This window comes from Amblyraja radiata, chromosome 38, assembly GCF_010909765.2.
Source record: "Amblyraja radiata isolate CabotCenter1 chromosome 38, sAmbRad1.1.pri, whole genome shotgun sequence".
Lineage (NCBI taxonomy): Eukaryota > Metazoa > Chordata > Chondrichthyes > Rajiformes > Rajidae > Amblyraja > Amblyraja radiata.
Window position 1 is genome coordinate 12838971 of NC_045993.1, and position 22364 is coordinate 12861334.

The window sequence follows — 22364 nt, forward strand, 5'->3', positions numbered from 1 at the left end:
TTGACTATAACATTCGGACTGTTCACTTCTTGCAATCAGTCACATGCCACGCGCTCTCTTTGGATGAAGGTCATGTTAAAAGGCTGGCAGCGTGGCAGGATAATGTCTTTATATTTGTAGCTTCATCGTCGGATATGATGGTCGGAGTGGTTGGCAGCTTTCCCCAAGCTGCTGCCAAAGACTTTTGGGGATGTTGGATCAAACACTAAGGAGCTTCAACAGCTCCTGAACACAGTCACACACACACACTCGGCACTCAGAATCAGCCAGAAGGTTCCTCGAGAAGGAGAAGTCAAACAACCTCAGCTCACTTGCCCCCAGAAGCTGCCTTGTAATCTCCAGGGCGACTCTGGCAATCGTTTTGACGCAGTTTAAGCAGTCAGCTGACTATTTGGTTGTGGAAGTCATCACAGATGAACCCAGCCTGGACTTACACACATGTGTACACACACACACACAACAAACATGTACACACACACAAACATGTACACACACACGTGTACGCACACATGTACACACACGCACGTGTACACACACATGTGTATATATACACCCATGTGTACAGTGCCCTCCATAATGTTTGGGACAAAGACCCATCATTTATTTATTTGCCTCTGTGCTCCACAATTTGAGATTTGTAATAGAAAAAAAAAAATCACATGTGGTTAAGGTGCACATTGCCAGATTTTAATTTTTATACATTTTGGTTTCACCATGTAGAAATTACAGCAGTGTTTATACATAGTCCCCCCATTTCAGGGCACCGTAATGTTTGGGGCACAGCAACGTCATGTGAATTAATGTAATCATGTTTAGTATTTTGTTGCATATCCATTGCATGCAATGACTACTTAAAGTCTATGATTCATGGACATCACCAGTTGCTGGGTGTCTTCTCTGGTGATGCTCTGCCAGGTCTGTATTGCAGCCATCTTTAGCTTATGCTTGTTTTGGGGACTAGTCCCCTTCAGTTTTCTCTTCAGCATATAAAAGGCATGTTCAATTGGGTTCAGATCGGGTGATTGACTTGGTCACTCAAGAATTGACCATTTTTTAACTTTGAAACATCCTTTAGCGGTATGTTTGGGATCACTGTCTTGCTGTAGAATGAACCGCCGGCCAATGAGTTTTGAGGCATTTGTTTGAACTTGAGCAGATAGGATGTGTCTATACACTTCAGAATTCATTATGCTACTACCATCAGCAGTTGTATCATCAATGAAGATAAGTGAACTAGTACCTTCAGCAGCCATACATGCCCAGGCCATAACACCCCCACCTCCGTGTTTCACAGATGAGGTGGTATGCTTTGAATCTTGGGCAGTTCCTTCTCTCCTCCATACTCTGCTCTTGCCACTATGATATGTTAATCTTCATCTCATCTGTCCATAAGACCTATTTCCAGAACTGTGGTTGCTCTTGTAAGTACTTCTTGGCAAACTGTAACCTGGCCATCCTATTTTTGCGGCTAACCAGTGGTTTGCATCCTGCAGTGTAGCCTCTGTATTTCCGTTCATGAAGTCTTCTGCGGACAGTGGTCATTGACAAATGACTCCTGAAAAGTGTTTCTGATCTGTCAGACAGGTGTTTTGGGAATTTTTCTTTATTAACGAGAGAATTCTTCTGTCATCAGCTGTGGAGGTCTTCCTTGGTCTGCCAGTCCTTTTGCGATTAGTAAGCTCACCAGTGCTCTCTTTCTTCTTAATGATGTTCCAAACAGTTGATTTTGGTAAGCCTAAGGTTTGACTGATGTCTCTAACAGTTTTATTCTTGTTTCTCAGTCTCATAATGGCTTCTTTGACTTTCATTGGCACAACTTTGGTCCTCATGTTGATAAACAGCAATAAAAGTTTCCAAAGGTGATGGAAAGACTGGAGGAAAGACTAGGTGCTGAGAGCTCTCTTATACCTGCATTAAGGAGGCAATTAAACACACCTGAGCAATTACAAACACCTGTGAAGCCATGTGTCCCAAACATTATGGTGCCCTGAAATGGGGGGTGTTATGTATAAACACAGCTGTACTTTCTACATGGTGAAACCAAAATGTGTAACATTATCCTTTAATAAGATCTGACAATGTGCACTTTAACCACATGTGATTTTTTTCTATTACAAATGTCAAATTGTGGTGTAGAGAGGCAAATAAATAAATGATGGGTCTTTCTCCCAAACATTACGGAGGGCACACATGTATTTATATACACACACACACACACAAGTACAGGCCTCGAATATTCCTCTCCATTGCAGGTCTCTGGTGCCCTGACAATCGCCCAGATTAGCTGATCTGATGAGGAGATGAAACCCAAGTGAGAACGAGCAGCCGTTCAGATCTGTCCGATGTTCACGTCCCCACCTCTCCTGGAAGGCCGATGGTTCGAAGACCCAGGTCAATATGTCACAGCTCGGAGCCTCTGGTGTGTGGGGCAGCCCGGACCGGTCACCTACTGCGCTCCAGCCACCGTCTGCTCACTGTGGTCCACCGTCCAGAGCCGGTAGAACTCCAGGAAGTCGACGTAGGGCTCGACACGGCCGTCCTGGTCGGGTTGAAGGGTGTGAGGGAGCCGGTGGTGATGGAAGAGGTGGCCCTGCCCGTCCCCCGAGCTGGAGCTGCTGCTGTGTGTGTGTGTGTTGGTCGACTGCAGCGTGGCCGTCGGGCTTTGACTGGAAAGGAACCAGAAGGGGTGTCACATCGTCATATTGTGCTGTACCGTCTCTCACTTAACCATCCACATGGAGTCTTATCAAAGGCCCTGCTGTAATCTATATAGACTATGTCTACCATCTTGCCCCGATTATCCTTAGTTTCTCAGAAACACGAATCAGATTTATCAGACACAATCTCCCAGGCACAAAGCCGTCTGACTATCCCTGTGCTGTCCACCCAAGAGAAAGTTTACAAGAATGGGTTGGGTGGCGCTTCACGGCAGCGGCCCCTGCAGCCCGTCTGTCCTTCGTTTAAAAATATTTTTTGTCTCGTTTAATGTGTAGTGGTTTTTATTTTTTTAACTGTGTTTATATGCGGGTGGGGGAAACTTTTAAATCTCTTCCCTGTACGGGTGACCCGACCTTTTCCCTGTCGGATCGCCGTTGTCGTTGGGGCCTAGCACCGTGGAGCAGCCTCCAGCCACAACGACCTGGGGGCTCCAGTCGCGGAGCCTGCGGACTCACCGTCGTGGGGCTGGTCGGCCTCAGAGCGTGGACAGCTGTGGTGGCGCGCGGCTGCGACCGGACTTCGGAGCTTTGGGGGCTCCAGTCACAGGCCCAGTGGACAGTGACATTGGGAGCTCGCGGGTCCCTGGTGGGAGACCGCTTTTCGGAGCTCCCGCGGCGGCAGCTTCTCCCGCCCTAGTTGCGGGGTGGTAAATGACCCGGAGCGGGGCCTGACATCGCCCGGCGCGGCTTTAACGGCCGCGGGACTTGCCGTCGCCCGCCGGGGGCTTTAACATCGGGAGAAGATGGAGAGCAGGGGAGAGACAAGACTTTGCCTTCCATCACAGTGAGGAGGAGATTCACTGGGATGGATGTCTGTGTGAATTGAGTTGGTTGTGTGTCTTGTAAAATTGTTTCTTTTTGTTGTATGGCTGCAGAAGAATCACTGCACTCATAATCTACCTTAACATTATCCACTGCTATCTGGTCTGTCTGAAGAAGGGTTTCGGCCCGAAACGTCGCCTATTTCCTTCGCTCCATAGATGCTGCGGCACCCGCTGAGTTTCCCCAGCAATTTTGTGTACCTGTGATAAGCAGCATTGTTTGTCTGTTTGTTTATTGTACTCTTTATTGTTATTTTTCTTATTTTATTGGCTTTTTTTTCCTCATTGATTGATTGTGTTGTGATGTGTTTAACGTGTATTTAACATCAACCTGCCAGAGGGACTAAAGATGGAAATTAGCTACTGGCTATAATCTTGCATATTTACATGTAAATCTTTATCAATATGCACTTCTTCTTCTTCTTCTTCTTGCGTATGGCGTGCACAGCCTAAGCTTGTTCTATTTGATCTTATTTGATTGTGCACGCCAGGTTGATTGCATTCGTCGAAACAGGGCGGACCACGTGAAGGTTGCAATCTCCCACCCCATCAATATGCACTGTCCCGGTTTAAAAAACCCAAATAAACAAAATAAACATTGCCAATCATTTCAGTTTACCACTGGTTATTTAGTTAAGGGCGGCACAGGGGCACAGCTGGTAGAGTTGCTGCATCACAGCGCCAGAGACCCGGGCTCAATCCTGACTACGGGTACTGTCTGTTCAGAGTTTGTACTTTCTCCCTGTGACCGCGTGGGTTTTCTCTGGGAAGCTCCAGTTTCCTCTTGGTCCTCACAATCCAAAGATGTGCAGGCTTATAGGATAATTGGTCCCTGTAAATTGCCACTAGTATGTAGGATGCGAAAGCGGGATAACAGAACAAGTGTGAATGACTAGGCACAATGTGCCGGAGTAACTCAGCGGGCCAGGCAGCAACTCTGGAGAAAAGAAATAGGTGATGTTTCAGGTCAGGGCCTTTATTCAGTCTTCCGACCAAAGAAGGATCCAAATCCTAAACATCACCCATCCTTTTCCTCCAGAGATACTGCCTGACCCGCTGAGTTACTCCAGCACTTTGTGTCTATCTTTGGTATAAACCAGAGGTCCTTCTGCAGTTGTACAGGGCCCTAGTGAGACCACACCTGGAGTATTGTGTGCAATTTTGGTCTCCAAATTTGAGGAAGGACATTCTTGCTATTGAGGGAGTGCAGCGTAGGTTGACAAGGTTAATTCCCGGGATGGCGGGACTGTCATATGCTGAGAGAATGGAGCGGCTGGGCTTGTATACTCTGGAGTTTAGGATGAGAGGGAATCTTATTGAAACATATAAGATTATTAAGGTTTGGACATGCTAGAGGCAGGAAACATGTTCCCGATGTTGGGATAGTCCAGAACCAGGGGCCGCAGTTCAAGAATAAGGGGTAAGCTGCTTAGAACGAAGACGAGGAAACACTTTTTCACACAGAGAATGTGAGTCTGTGGGATTCTCTGCCTCAGAGGGCGGTGGAGGCAGGTTCTCTGGAAACTTTCAAGAGAGAGCTAGATAGGGCTCTTAAAGATAGCAGAGTCAGTGGATATGGGGAGAAGGCAGGAACGGGGTACTGATTGTGGATGATCAGCCATGATCACATTGAATGGCGGGGCTGGCTTGAAGGGCCATATGCCCTACTCCTGCACCTATTGTCTATTGTTTCTACATGGTGTGAATGGGTAATCGATGGTCGGTGTGGTGGGTCGAAGGGTCCGTTTCCACGCTGTATTTCTAGACAAATGGCTCTTTCTGCATTAGAAACCGGTGAAGGAGTTCCCTTTATTTACTTTATCCAAACTCTGCTCACCCCTCCCCTGTGTCACCTGCACCCTGCTCTTTGCACCCCCACCCCCCAACGCCACACAATGTAACAGCCAAACCCCACTTACCCCCCCCCCCTCAAGTGATAGCTTCGCCAGATGCCCTGCTTGGCACGGCACTAGATAGCTGGCTCCCCCACCCCCCCTGCCTCTGGGGCAAGAGCACGAGATTCCCAGCATCCAGGGCATCTTAGTTTAGTTTAGAGATACAGCATGGAAACAGGCCCTTCGGCCCCACCCAGTTCATGCTGACCAGCCAACATGCATACACTATGTGCAGGAAGGAACTGCAGATGCTGGTTTAAACCGAAGATCGACACTAACAGCTGGAGTAACTCAGCGGGACAGGCAGCAACTCTGGAGAGAAGGAATGGGTGCCCATTCCTTCTCTCCAGAGATGCTGCCTCTCCCGCTGAGTTACTCCAGCTTTTTGTGTCTATCGCCCCCATACACTAGTTCTATCCTACACACTAGGGAGATAATGTACTAACACCGACAATACAGACAGCAGCAGTAGTAGTCGGAAATTAAACCTGGGTCCCTGGCGCTGTAAGGCAGCACCTGCGTCACCATGCCGCCACTGCCGGCATCTAGTGTGAAACACCACTTAGCCCCTCATGAGATGTGCCCATCAGTGGGCAAAGGGTTTGGGCACTAAAATGTTCTGCTGTATTACACCACGCCCAGTCCAAACGCACGTCCTGCTGTAAAACACAAGCACGGCCTGAGATCGTGAGAGACTGCACCTCACTTTCACAGCACCGCCTGGATCAGCTGCTGTGTTACTGTAACTACAAGCACTTAATCCAAGTCATCCATCCCTTGCTTCAGCCATTTCTTCCCTCCTCCAGCATACCTTCCTCTGGCTTCACAACTTCCAACCCTTCACTCAGTCTGTCTCACAGCTTCTGCCAAAATCTCTGGCCCTTGTTCCAACCATCCATCTATCAACATCTCCCATCGCATCTATCACAGGGGTGGGCAACCTTGTTCTGCATAGGTGGCCGGGACACATGTCTGTGAGCAGATGGCGGGCCACATCTATCACGTGTACACATGGATCCCGCCCCCGATGGCAGGCGTCACATCACGTGTTCACAGAAGGTAGACAAAAACAAGGTAGACAAAAATGCTGGAGAAACTCAGCGGGTGAGGCAGCCTCATGCAATCCTTGCATGTCTCACCCGCTGAGTTCCTCCAGCATTTTTGTCTACCTTCGATTTTTCCAGCATCTGCAGTTCTTTCTTAAACGTGTTCACAGAAGGTGAGCTGCCGTGCCGGCGGCTTTGCGCAGGATGCGGTACAGCCAGAGCTTGGCGCTCGGCAGGCCGGATGATTATGGGGGAAAAATTCCGCCTGTGGCCCAGATGATTTCAGGTTACGGGCCGCATTCGGCCCGCGGGCCGCCGACCCCTGATCTATCACCTGCCTCTCCTCTCTCCCAGCTTTCTTCCCCCTTCCCCATCAACGTCTGAAGAAAGGTCCGGACCTGAAACGGTGCCTATCCATGTTCTCTAGGGATGTTTTTTCAAAAGTTTAGTTTTGTTTAGAGATACAGCATGGAAATAGGCCCCTCAGCCCACACCGACCAACGATCCCCCTACACTAACTGTGCCATACATACACTAGGGATCATTGAATATTTATACAATTATACCAAGCCAATTATCCTACAAGCCTGCACGTCTTTGGAGTGTGGGAGGAAGGCGAAGACCTCGGAGGAAACCCACGCAGGTCACGGGGAGAACGTACAAACTCCGTACAGACAGCACCCGTAGTCGGGATCGAACCCGGGTCTCTGGCGCGGTCAGGCAGTAGCTCTACCACTGCGCCACCGTGCCGTCCCACAGATGCTTCCTGACGATGGGTTCCGACCAAAATGGCCCCCGTTCCTTTTCTCCAGAGATGCTGCCTGAACTGCTGAGTTGGTCTAACACTTTTGTGTCTATGCTGTCTGACCTGTTGTGTTATTCCATCATTTTGTGTACTTTTGTGTAAACCAGCACCTGTAGTTCCCCGTGCCTTGACCTGGCCTGTCCTCACAGTAACTTCCCCCCCCCCCCCCACCTGTACTCGGGACATGTACCTGTTCGTGAGCGTAGGTGTTGTCTCGTCCCCCGTGGAGTTGCTGTGGTTACCGTTCATCATTTGATTCTGGGATGGCATGACCAGGGAGAGCGTGACGCTGGTTTTTCCCAGAGTGCCTTGGGTGCTGGTGTACGGGACGGACACAGGGTAGATCCGACCCCCTGGAAGATGGAACAAGAATTAAAACAAACAGACACACAGTGAAAGATTGTTTCCCATCTAAATGCAGAACCAAGTAACTGCAGATGTTAGTTTGCACAAAAGGACACACAGTGCTGGAGTAAATCAGCGTGTCAGGCAGCATCTCCGGAGAAGATGGATGGGTGATCATTCGGGTTGAAGAAGGGTCCTGACCCGAAACATCACCTATCCACCATCTCCAGGGATGCTGCCTGCCCTGCTGAGTTACTCCAGCACTCTGTCTCTTTTTGCTTCTGATTTTGTCTGTCTCTCATACCAATTAGTGCACTGCAATAGGTACTTCAGGTTTATTATTCTCACATGTACCAAAGTCCAGTGCAAAGCTTTGTGTTGCATGCTATCCAAACCGATCGGATAATACCATCCATAAATACAATCCAGTCAAACTCCAATAGTGAAGGAAGGAAATGCAGATGCTGGCGGAAACCAAAGATAGACACAAAAAGCTGAGGAAACAGCGGGTCAGACAGCATCTCCCTGGAGAAAAGGAATAGGTGGAGTTTCGGGTAGAGACCCTTCTTCAGAAAGCACAATCGGTTGAGCAAAGGAAAGCAGCTTTGGAACAACTCAGTTCCAGAGACAAAGTCTAATGTCCACAATGGGGTAGAGGCGAATCGGGCAGTAGCCTAGCTTATGGAGAACCATTCAGAAACCTGATAACAGAGAGGATGAAGGTGTTTCTATGTCTGGTGGTGCGCGTTTTTAAGCTTCCGTATACTCTGCCGTACGGGAGCAGGAAGAAGAATGGCCTGGGTGGGACAACTCTGATTATGTTGGCTGCTCGTCCGTAGATATATCGTAGCGGCTTGTTATGTCAGCTGTAGGTACTCGGGGCATTAAATGTTGCAATTTTTCTCCTCCCGACTATCTTTTTACTCATGGACATTTTTTTAATCAGGCAGGAAAAAACATTCCAACTTACCTGATGCCCCAAGTACTGACATAACGAGCCGCTACGATATATCTACGGACTCCGACGGACCCATTACGAACATTCTCCGAGTTTGAATCAAGGGGAAAACTCGGGAGAATTCGTGAGCAGCTTGGGAAAATGGGACAGGCCCTTTAGGGAGCTCTTACGGGATTTTAACCGGCACATGGTTGTGTAATGGCTGTCTATCGTCTGTCAGTTGTTTCACACGCTCCGTCCTACTCTCCTGGGGGAGTGATGACAGCCAGTAGGTAGACCTTGTTTATGTCTGTAGATCGGAGGCAACCAGTGATGATACGGCAGCTGGCATTCAAGGATGAGTCGATCTTCTTTGCATGTGTAGATCTCTCCCAAGCAGGGCAGGCGTATTCTGCTTTCCCTAGGCAGTGTAAAGTGTGGATGGACTCAATGGTGGGACGTCTGGTCTGTGTGATGGACTGGGCTACATCCACAACTATGTCATTGCTTGCGCTCTTGGGCAGAGCTGTTCCCAAACCAAGCTGTGAAACAGCCTGACAGCATCGTTTCGGTGGTGGATCTGCAGAAGTTCATAAGAATCGTTGGAGACATGCCAAATGTCCTCAGTCTCCTCAGGAAGCAGAGGCATTGGTTCACTTTTTGCTGTCGCTTCATTGCCCTCCATCCCCACATGCCCGGCGTCTCCACAGGGGCAAAGAAGTTGAACGTCCAACAAAAGCGAACAAAAATCTAGAAGTTCCCCTCCAACATTTAGTTTAGTTTTGAGATACAGCACGGAAACAGCCCACCGATTCCACGCCGACCAGTGATCCCTGCACACTTACACTATCCTACACACACAAGCAGCAATTTACAATTATACCAAGCCAATTAACCTACAAAACTGTACGTCTTTGGAGTGTGAGAGGAAACTGCCGATCTCAGAGAAAACACACGCAGGTCACGAGGAGACCGTATGCTTGTCTGTACGGAGTTTGTACATTCTTCAGCCATTAACACTAATCCAGAGGTCACCCTGAACCAAGTTCCAGCAGCAAGTCTGAAGAAGGGTCTTGACCTGAAACGTCGCCCATTCCTTCTCTCCAGAGATGCTGCCTCTCCCGCTGAGTTACTCCAGCATTTTGTGTCTATCCACGTTCTAGGGGTATATGAGATGTGCTCTCGTGACTGGATTTAGTAAATTAGCCAACGCACGCACACGAGTGGCAAGATATTCTCGAGGCATCTTCAGAGAAAGAACCGACCCTGCAGCCAACTTTGTGCAAATTAAAATCGCAACTCCGGATTCTAACTGACGCATTTAACTGGAAAACCAAACTTTAGTCAGCTGCTGAACTGCAGCCAGATCCACACGACCCTCCAGAGTACCAATTATTTCAGTGTTTACACAAAGTCCCGGTCGTTTCAAACAGGAAACAGGGTTTGTTTCTCCTCACTGCACTTCTCCCAAAGCCTCATGCGCAGAGATATTAATTATTCCCCAAAGGTCAGGCTGAGGGGAACATGTCTAGGTTTGCTGGTGGCGGAAAGTTAGGCGGGGGAAATCAGAAAAGACGCAGAGATTCTGCAACGTGCACGTTGGACGTGCAGTAAGTCTGTTCCTGATCCAGTTCACACCACTTCGCAGTTGTTTTAATCCATATAATCCGGAATTTTAAACGGGCGCATTGAACTACCAATTGGAATCACGATCCAAGATGGTGCCCGAGCCAGGCGACTGTGTGTGTGTGTGTGTGTGTGTGTGTGTTGGTCACAGGAGCGGATCTGCAATTACACGTTACAATCGCTCCACTCTTACATCTCTACTCCAACAGCAGCATTTCTTACTTACACTATGCTCTTCTCCATCCCCCCCTCAGATTTGTAAACGTGCCGACTCCCGGGACCAGAAGACTTGCCGCGACGGCTCAGCGCGGCGAGGAGCCGATGAGCAAAACCGACTGAGACCGGCGGCCCACCGACTCTACCGACGGCTTCCCCCGGAGCTGCCGAGCCCACGACAAGACCACTGGGCCCCCGACCCACAGGGACCTCAACAGGCAAGACGTACAGAAGTGTGAAAACACACATCTCCAGATTCAGGGGATCTGATCTGTATTTATTTATGCCTACAATATTCTGTTGTGCTGCAGCAAGCAAGAATTTCAGCGGTTAACAGGCAACTGAAGCAACCTATCAACGACTAGAGAGCAGTCCAGAGCTACTATCATCTGAACCTCGGACTATCTTTGATCAGACTTTACCTTGCACTAAATGTTAGTCACTTTATACCTGTACACTGTGGATGGCTCGATTGTAATCATATATAGTCTTTCCGCTGACTGGTTGGTACAAAAAAAGATTTTCTCTCGGTACACGTGATAATAAACCAAACCATTTGCTGTAAAATGTCATCTGGATCAGTAATATCCCACGGGTGAACGCTGACCTTATCTGGAGGTTGCAGCCCCAGGGGTCTGGTTCACCCTGATCTGCCTCTGACACAGCCCAGCCCAGCCCAGCCCGCTGGCCAGTTATTAGACACTATCACCATTGAAGAGAGAACTGGGCAGATTGCCCGGTATTAAATAAGGCAGTGTAGTCAGACGGAGCAAAGTCAAACTTGCGAAACTCTGCTCACAGACCCCCTGTGGGATAGTGTACTTGTGAGGAGAGTTGCTGTGCAGACCAGCTGAGCAACATCCCCAACATGGTGAGTGTCACAGAACCATATCCTGCAAACACTGTTGTTCAAATCACATTCCTTCGATGCACTCCAACCCACGAGCAGAATAGGCCCACAGTGGTGTACGTGGGAGGAAGTAAACAATGACTCAAAATTCCACATAAGGTCCAAAATAGACAGGGGGGGTGGGGGGGAAACCCCCAATTACCACCGCAGACATCCTCTCTCAGCCGATGAATCAGCACTCCTCCGCATTGATCCATACTGAAAGTTGCTAATGGCACAGTAGGTGGGGACCTCAATGGCCATTAACAAGATTGACTGAGCTGCTCAAATCCTGCAGGTCATACATAGATGCCAGATTGGGTGTGTGACGGGTCACAAGTAAACCTTCCTGGCTGGAACCGCCAAATCACCAGTCTGCTTGTGCTTGACATATCTTCCCATGAGAGTTACAGCATGGAAACAGGCCATTCGGCCCAATTCACCCACACCGACCAACATGCCCCATCTACACTAGTCATTTGGCTATTATCTCTCTAAACCCATTTACACCTCCCGCTGCCTCAGCAGGGCGAAGAACATCATCAAGGACAGCTCCCATCCTGCATTTGGCCTGTTCGACCTGCTGCCCTCAGGGAGGCGCTATAGGTGCATCAGAACAAGGACAAATAGACTCAAGAACAGTTGCTTTCCAAAAGCCATAACCTCTCTGAACTCACACATGTACTGACTTCACAGCCTAACCCCCGGACTTCCATCTATCCACCTACTGTAATTTGTACTGTAACTGTAATTTTTAATATGTGCAATAACCCATACTGTATATAGGAATCCTATTTATTCACTCTATTCACCCATTATCTTTTTATAGATATGTATATAGCGCCGCAGAACTGTGCACCTTATCCCCCCGCCCCCTTTTGTTTTGTTTTTTGTCTTTTTGAACTAATTACATGTCTGCACTGAGTAGGAGCTGCTTTTAATCTCATTGTACATGTGTATAGTGACGATAAAATGGCATTCTATTCTATTCTATTCTATCCTATCCATGTACCTATCTAAATGTTGCTTCAATTTGAAATAGTACCGGCCTCACCCATCTCCTCCGGCGGCTCTTTCCACACACCCACCACCCTTTGTGTGAAAAAGTGACCCCTCGGGTTCCTATTAAATCTTTCCCCCTCACCTTAAACCTATGTCCTCCTGTTCTCGATTCCAAGAGTCAAGAGAGTTTATTGTCATGTGTCCCAGATAGGACAATGAAATTCTTGCTTGCTGCAGCACAACAGAATATTGTAGGCATAAATACAGAACAGATCAGATCAGTGTGTCCATGTTTGTTTGAAGTTGTGTTTAACAGTCTGATGGCTGTGGGGAAGAAGCTGTTCCTGAACCTGGATGTTGCAGATTTCAGGCTCCTGTACCTTCTACCTGAAGGCAGCGGAGAGATGAGTGTGTAGCCAGGATGGTGTGGATCCTTGATGATGCTGTTCAGCATCTGCAGTTCCTTCTTAAACACATAGGGTGTCTTTGGTTGTATTTAGAACTTCGGGTTTTCATTCTGCTCAAGGATTGGGGTTATTAATTGACTGAATTTAAAAAAATCATCTATTATCTCGGAGCACTGCTGTATCTCAGGCTTGTTATTATGCGGCGTTAGAATGTCATTGTTCCCTTGTTGCTACATATGACAATTAAAGGAGATAGTCAGGGCAATTCCCAGGGCTCAATGCAACTAATTCCATTACCAGCAACAGGAAACTTCAGTCCTGTGTGGCACTTGGCCAAATATCATTTGCGAGTCAAATTATGAATTATAAATATGCAATTTAATGAGATTTTGTAAACAGTTGCTAAACATTCTTTAAAACCCACTCATTAATCATTCTCCAATACTTCACATAAATGACAAAGCTTTTCCCAGTTCTTCCTTCCCATTATCTTTCTAAACTGCTCTTTGTTGTACTGTTAGGAATTGGATGCCTTTAGTTTACAGTAACACAGCTTACATTTGATTTGGCAGTCGCACCAAATTCTTCCTACAGTGGAAATACAACGGGCCAAGTCACGTACTCTGTGCTCCCGGCCCTTGTCCTGCACGCTATCCGCACGGATAATTATCCTTCACTCACGCAGCACCATCTCTTACTGCTGGGCACAGCGTTAGGTGTGGGGTGGAAAAAAAGCTCAATGATACCAGCAGATTGCAGAGTGACTCAGGCCAAAACAAACACGCACGAGGGTACTTCTGTCAAGGATAAAGCAACTTCTGTTCTAACGGAGGTCGACAAAAGTGCTGGAGAAACTCAGCGGGTGCAGCAGCATCTATGGAGCGAAGGAAATAGGTAACATTTCGGGCCAAAACTCTTCTTCAGACTCATCCACAACAGTCTGCTCACTTTAGAGACATAGCATGGGACAGTCCTTCAGCCCATCGAGTCCGCGTCGACCAGCAGTCACCCGTACACTAGTTTGCTCCCACACGTTGGGGACAATTTACAATTTTACTATACGTCTTTGGAGTGCGGGAGGAAACCGGGGCACCCGGAGAAAACCCACGCAGCCACAGGGAGAAGGTACAAACCGTACAGACAGCACGCGTACTCGAACCTGAATGTCTGACGTGGTCAGGGAGCAACTCTACCACTGCGCCGCCCCTTCAGACTTTGCACTAAGCATTGACTACATCTCAAACCGTTGAACTCCTCTGAAAATAGTGTTCCCAGACTCAGTCTAGAACAGAAAAGTACAGCAGGAAGGAACAGGCCCTTCAGCCCATAATATCTGTGCTGAACACGATGTAAAGATAAATTAATCTCATCTGGCTGCACATGATCCATATCCTTAGAAACATAGAAACTAGGTGCAGGAGGAGGCCATTCGGCCCTTCGAGCCGGCACCGCCATTCATTGTGATCATGGCTGATCATCCCCTATCAATAACCCGTGCCTGCCTTCTCCCCATATCCCTGATTCCACTAGCCCCTAGAGCTCTATCTAACTCTCTCTTAAATCCATCCAGTGACTCTGTGGCAGGGAATTCCATAAATGCACAACTCTCTGGGTGAAAAAGTTTTTTCTCACCTCAGTCTTAAATGACCTCCCCTTTATTCAAAGACTGTGGCCCCTGGTTCTGGACTCGCCCAACATTGGGACCATTTTTCCTGCATTTAGCTTGACCAGTCCTTTTATAATTTTATATGTTTCTATAAGATTCCTCCTCATCCTCCTAAACTCCAGTGAATACAAGCCTTCTATTCATTGCATATCCATAAAAGCCTCTTAATTGCCATCATTGTATCTGCCTCCAGCACTACCCCTGGCTGCCCTATCAAGGCACATTAACTGTGCAAAATGGGTACAAAGAGCTGGAGTAACCCAGCGGGTCAGGTATAATCTCTAGCGAACGTGGATGTGACCTTTCAAGTCGGAACGCTTCTTCAGATGCATCAATCCGAAATGTCACCCATCCACATTCTGCAGAGATGCTGCCTGATCCGCTGAGTTACTCCAGCACTTTGTGTCTTTTTTTTGTTTACCAGCACCTGCAAGTTGCTTGTGTCTACAATATCTGGGCAACATTGGCAGCAATTGTACAGTGAAGGAATAATGCCTGTGGAATGGAAACAAGTGTCTTGGCTTTGAGATTTCACCCTGTCTCAGTCACATGTACGTTGGAAGTCAGAAGGGGAGGTTGGGGAGGATCTTGGTGCAAGTTACCCAATAACATTTCCTGTACTGGTGGTTTAGTTTGTTTAAAAGTATGTTTTGGAGGATTTATTTAGTTTTTCTATGTGGGGGAGGGGTAGGGTAATGGGGAAACTGTTTCCCAGTCACTTCCTGGCGAGGATGTGACTATTCTCTGAGTCGCATCTTCGTCCCCCTCCTACCAACTGGATTGGCGCGGCCTTTCCTGCCGGGGACTGGACCAGAGCATCACGGAGCGGGCGATGTCTTACCTAGATCGCCGTTTGAAGGTCCGGAGTGTTGGGCAGCTGCTTCAACATCGTGGAGCTGTGGTTGCAGATCTCCCAGCCGCGGGCGGCGCTGACCAACATCGCTGAGTCCTGGGACCCTTTGCTGGGGGTCGCCAGCGTTGAATCTCCGCGCAGCTCGGTCTGTGGACTTCGGGAGCCGCGGTCTCCGGTAGAAAGTGGCCGATTAGGAAGTCCAAGCCGCTGAGGATGTTCTTCCTTTCCGAAGTCGGAGTTCCATCATCATGGCGAGAGGGCCTGAACATTGGGCCGCCGGTAGCGGCGACTGCGGAGGGCTCAGAAGGCTCCGACCACGGGTGAACATCAAAGAACTTCAGAGGAAGATGACTGAACTTTGGTGCCTTCCCTCACAGTGGGAAACTTTGATACTGCTGTGTGGGGATGTTTATGTTGAAGACTATCGTGTTCTGTGTTCTTTATTTTATTCGTATGGCTGTATGGTGACCACAAATTTCACTGTACCAATTGGTGCATGTGACAATAAATGTGTCTTATCTTGTCTCTTGTCTTAATGGCAAGGGCTTAAGCTCAGTGACTGAAGGCGACAGAGACAACATCCACACTATGCATGGCAGTCTTACCGTACGGGTTGAACACCGATTTTCCGGCACTCTCGGTTCCAGAGCCTTCTTGGATTATCCGTTTTTCCGGACCAAGAGGGCACATGATAATGAAACAACAGTACACCCCTGGCCCTTTAATGACTCCCCTCCCGTGTCTCTAAAACACCATAGAGTGCCAGAAACTTAAATAAAACAAATAGAAAATGGAGAGTGAATGCGAATGGAATGAGCCGCTGACCCATCCCTGGCTCCCAACGTCTCTCCAGCCATTTAGTGCTCTGGCTTCCGACCCCATTCCTGACTCACAAGGTGCACCAGCGAGCCACGCTCACTTGCTGCTGTTTCTTACTGACGGCGGTGGCTTTATCCGCTCCCCGCTCGATCTCCACCACCTGCTTCATCTGTCGATCATTCCATTCGCATTGGATGAACCAGGAGATTTGCATTCAGCTGAGGACCAGATCCCAGGCATTTAGGTCTGGCGACGCAGAAGTATATAAGACGTCCAGATATGACCTTGACTGGGCCATCAAAAAGGCCAAAAGGGACTTCTGCTCCAAGCTGGAGGATGAGGCAGATGTTCGGCAACTGTGGCAGGGCTTGAATGCCATCACCTCCTACAAGATGAAATTAGGGGGCAGCTCAAGCGACAGCGAAGCATCGCTTCCTGACGAGCTCAACGATAGCGAGAACACTGATGTGCAGTCAATGACAGAGGCCGACGTCAGTAGATCCTTCAGGGGGCGAACCCTTGGAAAGCGCCTGGACCTGATGATATATACGGTCGAGTTCTCAAAACCTGTGCAGACCAACTGGCTGGAGTTTTTGCGGACATTTTCAACCTCACATTACTGAGGTCTGAGGTTCCCACCTGCATCAATAATACGGGTGCATAAGAAGAGTAAGGTGACGTGCCTCAACGACTATCAACCGGTGGCACTAACGTCTGTGGTGATGACGTGCTTTGAGAGGTTGGTTATGGCGCATATCAACTCCTACCTCAACAAGAATCCTGACCCACTACACCTTGCCTACTGCCACAACAGGTCAACGGAGGATGCGATCTCACTGGCTCTCCACTGGACCACTTGGACAATAAAAACACATACGTCAGGCTGATGTTTATAGACTACAGCTCGGCATTCAATACCATCACCCCCTCCAAGCTGGTTACCAAGCTCACGGAAATGGGTCTCTGCGAATCTTTCTCCGCTCCGGATCCTCGACCTCCTCATCCATAGACCAGTCTGTTCGAATTGGCTGACACACATCTTCCTCAATAACAATCAGCACGGGAGCACCTCAAGGCTACGTGCTCAGCCCCCTGCTCTACTCACTCTATACTCATGACTGTGTAGCCGGACATGGAGCAAACTCCGTCTTCAAGTTCGCTGACGACACCACCGTTGTTGAATTACAGATGGTGATGTGCCAGAGTATAGAAGTGAGATCGACCGATTGACCAAATGGTGCCAGCACAACAACCTGGCTCGCAATACCAATAAAACCAAGGAACTAATTGTGGACTTTGGAAGAAGAAGGATGAGCACCCACAATCCTGTTTATAACAGTGGAGAGAGTCAAAAACTTCAAATTTCTGGGCGTGCATATTTCCGAAGATCTTTCCTGGACCCAGCACACGGATGCAATTATAAAGAAAGCACATCGAGGCCTCTACTTCCTGATAAGATGATGGAGATTCGGTATGTCAGAGGGGATTCTCTTCAACTTCTACAGGTGCATGGTAGAACATACTGACTGGTTGCATCGTGGCCTGGTTCGGCAAATTGAACGTCCGGGAGCGGAAAAGACCGCAAAAAGTTATGAACACTGCCCAGTCCATCACCGGCTCTGACCTCCCCACCATCGAAGGGAATTACCGGAGTCGTTGCCTCAAAAAGGCAGCCAGCATCATCAGTGACCCACACCACCCTGGCCACACACTCATTTCACCCCTGCCATTGGGAAGAAGGTACTGTATACTCAAATGTCCAGGTTCAGAAACAGCTTCTTCTTTACAGCCTATTTCCTTCGCTCCATAGATGCTGCTGCACCCGCTGAGTTTCTCCAGCATTTTTGTGTACCTTCTTCTTTACAGCCATTTGGTTATTAAACACTACAAAGTTAAATCGCTCTGAACTACATAATATATACACACACACACTCTCTCGTTTATCATATTGTTCACAGTGTACTATTCTGTCGTGCTGCTGCAAGTAAGAATTACATCTGGGACACATGACAATAAAACACTCTAGACATTCAGTTTACACGGAGCTTCAACTGAGTTCTCGTAATTTTGTCCAAATTAAAGGGGGGGGGGGGGGGGCGCGAAGGGAGACCTTGAATTGTTACAAAACTTGTAGCTTAGTTCAGAGTCGCAGCAAGGAAACAGGCACCAGCCCACCGGGGCCACGCCGACCAGCTATTTACAATAGTTCTATGTTATCCCATTTCAACATCCACTCCTTCAACATCAGAGGGCAATTTGGAGGCCAATTAACAATTACGTCTGAAGAAGGGTTTCGGCCCGAAACGTCGCCTATTTCCTTCGCTCCATAGATGCTGCTGCACCCGCTGAGTTTCCCCAGCAATTTTGTGTACCTTCAACAATTTACACAGGCTGATTAACAATTTAAAGAGGCTAATTAATCTGCAAACTTGCCCGTCTTTGGACTCTGGAAGGAAACCAGAGCACCCGGGAAAACCTACGCAGTCACAGGGAGAACGTGCAAACTGTGTACAGATAACACCCGAGGCTAGGATCGAACCGGGGTCTTTGTTGCTGTGAGGCAGCAGCTCTACCCGCTGCACCACCGAGAGGCAGCAGCTCCACCCGCTGCACCGCCGAGAGGCAGCAGCTCCACCCGCTGCACCGCCTACCTTGGGTTGGGCTGTTGGACGTCTGGCTCATCTCGCCCAGAGGGTAGTGGAAGTTGCGGACAAGTAGGGTCATGTCTTCGTGTCTCTCACAAAACTTCGACCTTTCCCCTGCACTGACGAAGGTGTCGCGGTGTATCCGTCGCACGCGGTCCACCACCGCCTGGGCTACCGCCTCCAGCCTCGTCTGCAGAGCAAACTCCGTCGCCACCATGGCAGCAATCTCCTGCACAGGCAGACGGCAGCCACACACTGAGGACAGGAGCAACGGGAACATGTACCCACACACACACCCTCCCCACCCACCACCCTGGGATACACTCTGTGCAACATATACCCACACACACACCCTCACCACCCTGGGACACACACTGTGCAACATGTACCCAAACCCCCCCCCCCAACCACCCTGGGACACACACTGTGCGACATATACCCCCCCCCCCCCCCCCCCACAAACCAGCCTGGGACGCATACTGTGCAACATATACCCACACACACACCCCCACCACCACCCTGGGACACAATCTGTGCAACAATTACCCACACACACCCCCCTACCACCACCCTGGGTCACAATCTGTGCAACATATACCCACACACACACCCCTACCACCACCCTGGGTCACAATCTGTGCAACATATACCCACACACACACACCCACCCTGCGTAGTCCGACTCCGTGGAACTTATGTGCAGCCAAGTTTGGAGGGACATGGACCAACGTGGGCAGGTGGGACTAGTGTAGCTGGGACATGTTGGCCGGTGTGGGCAAGTTGGGCCGAAGGGCCTGTTTCAACATTGTATCCTTCTATATAACCACACCTGATCCCACCCCAGGGACATGTTATGCTGAACACATATACACACACACACCCGCCCCCACCCTAGGGCTCCCTCTGCAGAATACTTACACGCACCCAGACCCACACAAATAAACATCTACCCACCCATCACATCCAGTACCCGAGGACATATCTCCAGCCCTCCACATAACCCACTACCACATACACTGGAACAACCACACAGCCCACCTTACACCAGCCCTCGGATCACACATGAACACCCTCCCACCCCCTCACCGGATCCCAAACACGGCACGACACACTGGAATATACATACCCCCTCCCCACCTGCAGCCCCATGCACACAACAACCCCCCACATGCATACAGCCCCTCTCTACCGCACCCCTCACCTCTCCCCCAGCCCCTCACTCACAGTCCTTCACCGCTCCCCCAGTCCCTCACCCCCCCACTCACAGCCCTTCACCGCTCCCCCAGCCCCTCCTCTCCCCCAGTCCTTCACCCCTCCCCCAGTCCTTCACCCCTCCCCCGGCCCCTCACCGCTCCCCTCCCCCACGCACAGCCCCTCCGCCTCCCTCACGCAGTCGCTCCCCCCTCCCTCCACACACAGCTCCACTTCCCCCGCAACCCCAACCCCCACACACAGAGCCCTCCCGCCAGCTACTCCCCTCCACGCACAGCTCCACCATAAATGCCAGCCCAACCCCGCGACCACATCGCTCAGAATGTCACCCCACCTCAGACTACCGTGCCCACTGCAGCTTATACGCAGCCACTGTACAGGGTCAGCCAAGTGCAGGGTCTCACCTGGTTGGCTTGCCCAGGGCCATGAGCTGCCTCCAGGGCTTTGTACAGTCCATCGGTCATCAACACCAAGAATCCCGTCACCCCGTCCAGCGACTGCCCCCCGTGAATCTCCGGCTCTGCGATCACTGGCTTCGTCTTGGCGGGGCTACCCGGGAACACAAGTCAGATCATTGCCTTTGTAAGTAGACGTTAGCCCAGAACATCACACCTCCTTTCCACTGACTCAATTTATACCCTGGCTGCAAGACCAGCTGCATCATCAAGGACGAGTTACACCCCGGCCACTTCCTCTTGTCGGGCAAAAGGTACAGAAGTGTGAAAACGTACACGTCCAGATTCAGGGACAGTTTCTTCCCAGCTATTATCAGGCAACTGAATCATCCCACCAACAACTATAGAGCAGTCCTAGCAGAACGACTATCTACCTCATTGGAGACCTCACTGGACTATCTTGGATCAGACTTTACTGACTTTATCCTGCACAAAACGTTATTCACCTTACTCCCTTTATTGTAGTCTGAAGAAGGGTTTTGGCCCGAAACGTCACCTATTTCCTTCGCTCCATAGATGCTGCCGCACCCGCTGAGTTTCTCCAGCATTTTTGTCTACCTTCCCTTTATCGTGTATCTGTGTACACTGCGGACAGCTCGATTGTAATCATGTATAGTCTTTCCGCTGACTGGCTAGCACGCAACAAAAGCATTTCACTGTACCTCGGCAAACGTGACAATAAACAAAACATGCTCATGCTTGAAGTGTGAGAAGGCACACCTCCAGATTCAGCGACAACTTCTTCCCAGCTGTTATCAGGCAACTGCACCATCCTATATAGCACTGATGAGAGCAGTCCTGACCTACTATCCACCTCATTGGAGACCCTCAGACTATCTTTCATCGGAATTTTATTGGATACTGTGGATAGCTTGACTGTAATCATGTACAGGTCCATCACCGACTTTCCGGCTCCCTTGATAGACACAAAAAACCTGGAGTAACTCAACGGGATGGGCTGCATCTGAGAAGGAATGGTCGACATTTTGGAGAAGGAATGGGTGACGTTTTTGGTCGAGACCCTTCTTCAGACTAGTTAGGGAAAAGGGGGGGGGAAGAAAAGAAAATTAAATTGGCGGTGGACCTGTATAGTCTTTTCACTGACCAGAGAGCACACAACATAAAAGCTTTGCACTGTACCTCGGTACATGTGCTGATAATAAACTACACTGGTTCAGTAGAGAGAGATCGTGTCGGGCCTGTACTGGGAGGTCAGTGGTCTCGGCCAGTCAGCACAGCCGGTCAATAGCCACGGTCGGAAGAGTACTGGGAGACCCGTGATCACAGCTGGGCCACTGGAGTCCAGAGTTAGCGTAGAGAGGCCCTTCATCCCACCGAGTCAGTGTTGGCCATCAATCCTCCACGAACACTGATCGTACAGACTAAACCCGCTGAGTTACTCCAGCACTTCGGGATAAACCTGCACCTGTTCCTTCCTACACTAATCCTACAATGGGGGATAGATCCATGGAGTAGGAGTAGGCCATTCGGCCCTTCGAGCCAGCACCGCCATTCAATGTGACCATGGCTGATCACCCATGGGGGATTTCTCCTTGATGATCATTCACCGACCCAAATTCACAAATCACCCACACACGTGTGGAGTGGAGTGAAATCCCTTCCCACAGAATTTAGGTGAAAAAAAGAAATAAATAAGAACATTCTTCTTTCAACTCCGTTTCTTGTCGCATGTGGAGATGCTGTCGCTTTGCAATGCAGAAATTCGCGCTGTAGACTATATTCTAGGAATGCAAATACCGCTGTACGTGAATTTGTGATTGAGTTTAGTTTAGTTTATTGTCAGGTGTACCGAGGTAGAGGGAAAAGCTTTTTTGTTGCGTGCTATCCAGTCAGCGGAAAAGACAATACATGATTACGATCAAGCCGCACAGATACAGGATAAAGGGAATGACGTTTAGTGCAAGATAAAGTCCAGTAAAGTGCGATTAAAGACTGCCCGAGCGTGTCCAAAGAGATACTGTAGATGGTGGGTTAAGGGCCTGTCCCA

At 49.2% G+C, this 22364-nt stretch overlaps 1 protein-coding gene across 2 annotated transcripts in view; it reads right to left on the reverse strand.

The window, feature by feature from the left end:
- Positions 1-2135: 2135 nt before the first annotated feature.
- The window catches only part of tab1 (TGF-beta activated kinase 1 (MAP3K7) binding protein 1), a 40941-nt gene continuing 20712 nt past the window's right edge, over positions 2136-22364 (reverse strand). For both annotated transcript variants that reach the window (XM_033013077.1, XM_033013078.1), the window contains exons 8-11: positions 20306-20450; positions 18696-18918; positions 7475-7637; positions 2136-2666 (exon numbers count right to left, since the gene is read on the reverse strand). In XM_033013077.1, the coding sequence (XP_032868968.1) occupies positions 2447-2666; positions 7475-7637; positions 18696-18918; positions 20306-20450 (751 nt within the window). In that variant the 3' untranslated portion in view covers positions 2136-2446. The remainder of the gene's footprint in view (positions 2667-7474; positions 7638-18695; positions 18919-20305; positions 20451-22364) is intronic.